The sequence below is a fragment of the Polyergus mexicanus genome, unplaced genomic scaffold, assembly GCF_030449975.1.
Source record: "Polyergus mexicanus isolate NDT 795.1 unplaced genomic scaffold, iyPolMexi1.0 SCAF_2, whole genome shotgun sequence".
Classification (NCBI taxonomy): domain Eukaryota; kingdom Metazoa; phylum Arthropoda; class Insecta; order Hymenoptera; family Formicidae; genus Polyergus; species Polyergus mexicanus.
The window spans coordinates 13,598,984-13,603,796 of NW_027223322.1; the positions used below are offsets into that span (position 1 = coordinate 13,598,984).

Genomic DNA, 4,813 nt, shown 5'->3' on the forward strand with positions numbered 1-4,813 from the left:
TTCGTGTGCGTCTTGACGGAATACATTCTGCGACGCGTTCTAACGGTTGCTTTCCGGAAGAAACGCGAATCCCAGTTTCCAACCTCGAGCCCGCTTCGACCTTCGACTCTGTCCAAGTATCGAAACGAGCTCCGGGAACGAGTTGACGCGACACCTAACCCCATGAAATTTCGTCTCGCGACGAAAGATTTCTCTCTTTGGAGATATTCGCGTTCGCGTTCCAGGTAACGGTCTCGAGACCGAGATCTTGTCGCCATTTTTCGTACGACGTAACGGGGACGAGTGTTATAAAGAAGCGCGTAACGCCGGCAGCGACAGCGTGCTGTTGATGCTGCTTTTACATAATGGCCATGTTCGCAACGACAGTATAGTTGCTATCGTGGCGCTTCTCTTTACGTCTTTACGCGATTTGAAGCCGTGCGGCCTGCGGCCCTAGTCACATATGCACATAATTCACTTGCAGCGTTGCGTGCGTAAAATGCGAGCGTGAGAGAATACCCGCGCAGCTGTGTGACATCGACTATTTCGGAGCAGCGTGTGATGAAAACGCGATACGGTGCAATTTCTTTCAGTTGATTTCTTTCTTGCCTTTCAGGCGTCGAATTCGATACTCTTTCTTGACGAGTTCAAATTTCGTATAAACTGAGCCGAAATAACTTTTATTCTTGAAAATGAAAACTCTATATTAATAGAATCGAGAAAATTCAACGGTTGTCATAATAATTACATGAATTTTAATCTACAATTTTTCTACATTGTACAAGTTAATATATTCGTAATTCGCGATAATAATGTCTTTTCATTGTGAATTGTATCGCAATTGAAATGTGCAGATAATATTCGCGAACTTCTATTTCTGTCGATTGCGCATTTTAGCCGATTCGCATCATCGCTTATTTATAATAAAGGATCATCTCTTTAGACGCACAGATAAGAGATGCGTGACGTTTCGAAGTTCCGAGAGAAATGATCAGCCAGCTCGACTCGCAATCGCAATATATGCTTACTCTTACTACGAACCGTGAACGTAAGAAATAATTGGACTAACTGTGTGTGTGTGTGTGTGTAAAATCCGTCTACGAGGTAGAAAACAGATGTAGGAGACTGGAAGGCGGAGGCGGGAAGGGAGGAGGGAGGGGGGGGGGGTTAAGAGACTCACATTAAGGATACATTTTTTTATTAGTATTATGAAAAACACGCGAAATTCTGTAGTTAATGCGATGCGCGTTTAAAAATATTAAAAACAAGAAACATATTCTTTATCACTTTGCGAAATTGCTTAATTATAAAGCAGCATCAAGTGTAAAAACATTGAGATTCAGGGAAGCATTTGCGAAAAAAAAAAAAAAAAAAAAACCCAAGTCAAAAGTCAATGACCGATTTATATTTCTTTTATCTGTCTTTGATAACGTATATGTAACTCGTTCGCATTATTGCTCTTGTAATTGTTAATTGTATAACGATCGTTTGTAAAGATAGAATTCGATAATGACGGTTGATTTTCTTATTATATTATCAAAGTTTTTTTAAAAGTCTTATAAAATTCTCTTCGTTATTTCTAATAAAGTAAACAACACATGCATATATATTGTATATATACCATATATACAAAACTCTTTCATGCACACACACACACATATACACACATTTACGTAAAAAATAACTCGACTATTTATAAAATGTCTGTTTACAGACGCAAAAAAAACTGCCTTTTTGAACTTTCGAGACTGAAAATATTTACTTCTTAAACTTTTAGCTATTTAATTAATTCTGACAATTGTCCTTGTTATGGCTTTCTATCCTATTTTTAAATTACTATGAGAATTTAGGATCTAATTTCGAAAATAAATCAAAGTTTAAAGCTTTGGAAATCATTCTTTTACTTCTCGCACCGCATATATTTTATTACTTTCCAATACTGTGCGTAACTTGGTCGTACACATGAGACAAAGCGACAAGTTTGAAAGGACAATGTTTTGGGAATCAGGTTGTATTATCCATCGATAAAGCGCTCTGTTTTGTAATCTCATTTTTATTGCGTAACTATACAGTATCGTAAATTGCGATTTGTAAGATGTGTATGTGGCTAACGCAGGCGATACATTCAAATCGTAGATAAATAATAAATTGTAAAAAATTTAAGTAAAATCTATTAGCCTTTTTAAGCTTAATGGGAGGACACTTCCCAGCCGAGAGAAGACTTCGGTATACATATTCAGATATATTTCAATCGCGAAATCTATGTAGATGTACTATACACATCTGATGTATTATATAGTGTGCAAAAAGTAGAGAAAAGTGCAACATTATCTTATAATATTAGATTGACATGCTTATACTATATACTTCGTTATACTTCGTTGTATGAGAATCACAAGGACGAGTGCGAATTTCAGAGACAATGTTTCTTGCTAATGAATTGTAAGAAATACGAATTCTTTGAAATAGGATACTCTTACTATATAATTTCGAATAAATTTAGATAATACATGCATACTTTGCTCGAAATTCATACGATAATTAAATGTACTGGCAATGCATGTAATAATTAATCATTAGCATATGTTCATATTTGTAGAAACTATCAAAATTATTTATCATATATTTTGTGAAAAAACGCGTCTCTTATTAAATGGTAAATTCAATAATTAGTTAATCCATTTTTCATTAATAATAAGTATCGTCTTACAAATTATTTATATTATATAAAATTGAAAATGATAATATATCAGAAATGTGAGAAAAAGATATCAAATTTTTCAACAAAAGATAACAGTGGCATTTAACAATAGACAATGATCTCATCATAGCCAACCATATCATTTTTATCCCTTACATATTATTTTTATATATTTGGCATTGGGATTTTATTGCATCTCTTATTTTAAATTATTCAAGAATGCGAATTTTGAAACAAATTATCAACACTTACTACGATTTTCCTTTACGGAATCGCTGTCGTGCTTGTGCTTTACTATACTTTGGATGTTTTTCTTTCTCGTTATTTTTCTCTGCGTCGATATTTTCCAGATCTTCCTTTTCCTCAGGGAAGAGATCGACGGGCGGTTCTAATAATGATTTTCTTTGGCATTTTACGAAGTAACGAAACCCTTTTGCAATGCCAAAACCAAGCATGGCTATAGATATCGTTAATAATGCCATCAGTAAAGGATGCTGCAACAGAATACAGAACGACAATATTATCAATCATGACTCAAAGAGTAATGTAATCTTAATTATTTATCCTTGTGTGCAATAATAATTTCAAAATATAAAGTAAGAATAAAAAAATACCGTTAGAGTGGGCTTGTTTGTAAAAACATAGTCGGCAATCACAACTATAACTCCTAATATAATGCCGACACCAGCTCCAAGCCATGGTATCTGTTGATCAGCTGTGAAACAATATTTTATTATGTTTCAAGTCTTTACAATTCCAAGATAACTCTATATTACATACCTCTTCTGTCTTTAATCAATGATCTAGATGCTTTGTTCATTGCTTCTAAAATCTTAGGCTCGTTTGGCTGCAAGGACAAGGCTTTGTTATAAGATTGAAGCGCCTCATTAAAACGAAATGTCCTTAGTTCAACCTCACCTTTTCTGAAATAACCCTGAAAAACAGTCGGATATATTAATTTAAATATATTCTTCTTCTACTTTACAAATAAATCTAAAGAAGTTAGGTTTTCAGATTCTTAAGTAATTGATTTATTATTTGTTGTATTGAATTTGACTTATATTCGATAATGTATGCCGTGTACTTTAGACCAATCAGGTTTCAGTTGGATAGTCATCAGAGCATCCTCCATAGCATAATGATATTGTCTCATCATTAGAAAAGCAAAGGATCTGTTACTGTAGAGAGAAAAATTCTGCGGATCTAGCTTGATGGCATGTGTGTAATGAAACATTGCCTCCTCGTATTTCTGTTCCTTGACACATGCATTTCCCTGCTGCTTAAGATTGTCCACCTAAATGAAAAGAAAAATTATTAACTTATTCATTTTCCGCGCACTACAAAATAATATATATTTACATCAGTGTTTGGAGGTTAATAGGAGAGATTTGTCTCTCATTCTGCATCATGTAATTAATGTAGAGAACATTATATGATAGCGTATGACTTTTCATACAATGTTATCTATCTAATACATCGTTAAGATATGATTGCAAAAATTTTGATATAAACTCACTTCTGTTTCTCGCGCGTTCATTATTATTTCTGTTTTTGGCAGTTCGGTTTGAGAAATAACTCTCTCACGGGGAAATAACGATAAATTGTTTGAACATTCTCCTTTAAATCATTATCGGGATCTATTCTCGAATCAAATATAATCGACAGTGAAAAGCAGACGAACACCTGTCATGTCCACCGATCGGTGGGTGCAAACGCGCGCGCGCTTTTGACATGTGTATGTACATATGATTCTATTTGCGCGTATGCCTATTGCGCGCGCATTATATATTTTCGATTGCTATAAAATAAAAGCATACACATATTATTGTTGGGGTATGATATAAATCTTAATCACATGTTATATATTTATATACAAATCTTTATCGCATTATATGTTATATACATTCCGCTTTATATCATCATATATAGATTATTTTTCACTGTTGTTATATATTTTTACTCTTAAAATATGTAATATGGTATATATATATATATATATAGACCCCCATACAATACAAAACATTTTGTGTGCGGCAACATTCTGTGCTATGTATATTTTTATTTGTATATCTATATATATTTTATTTTTTTGTAAATAGACAAAATATATCGCGTAGTAAAAAAGAGGAGGGA

The 4,813-nt window shown here is 33.6% G+C and overlaps 1 protein-coding gene across 2 annotated transcripts; it reads right to left on the bottom strand.

The window, feature by feature from the left end:
• Positions 1-2,026: 2,026 nt before the first annotated feature.
• Positions 2,027-4,412, bottom strand: LOC138942482 (uncharacterized). 2 transcript variants are annotated; one of them, XM_070312721.1, is made up of 5 exons: positions 4,197-4,412; positions 3,765-3,974; positions 3,461-3,614; positions 3,295-3,395; positions 2,027-3,174 (listed from the first exon to the last, which is right to left on the bottom strand). In XM_070312721.1, the coding sequence occupies exons 1-5, from the start codon at positions 4,215-4,217 to the stop codon at positions 2,932-2,934; spliced, it is 729 nt and encodes a 242-aa protein (XP_070168822.1). In that variant the 5' UTR covers positions 4,218-4,412; the 3' UTR covers positions 2,027-2,931. The 2 variants fall into 2 exon arrangements, with proteins under 2 accessions (XP_070168822.1, XP_070168827.1); XM_070312726.1 differs by lacking the exon at positions 4,197-4,412 and adding an exon at positions 4,040-4,151.
• Positions 4,413-4,813: the final 401 nt, after the last annotated feature.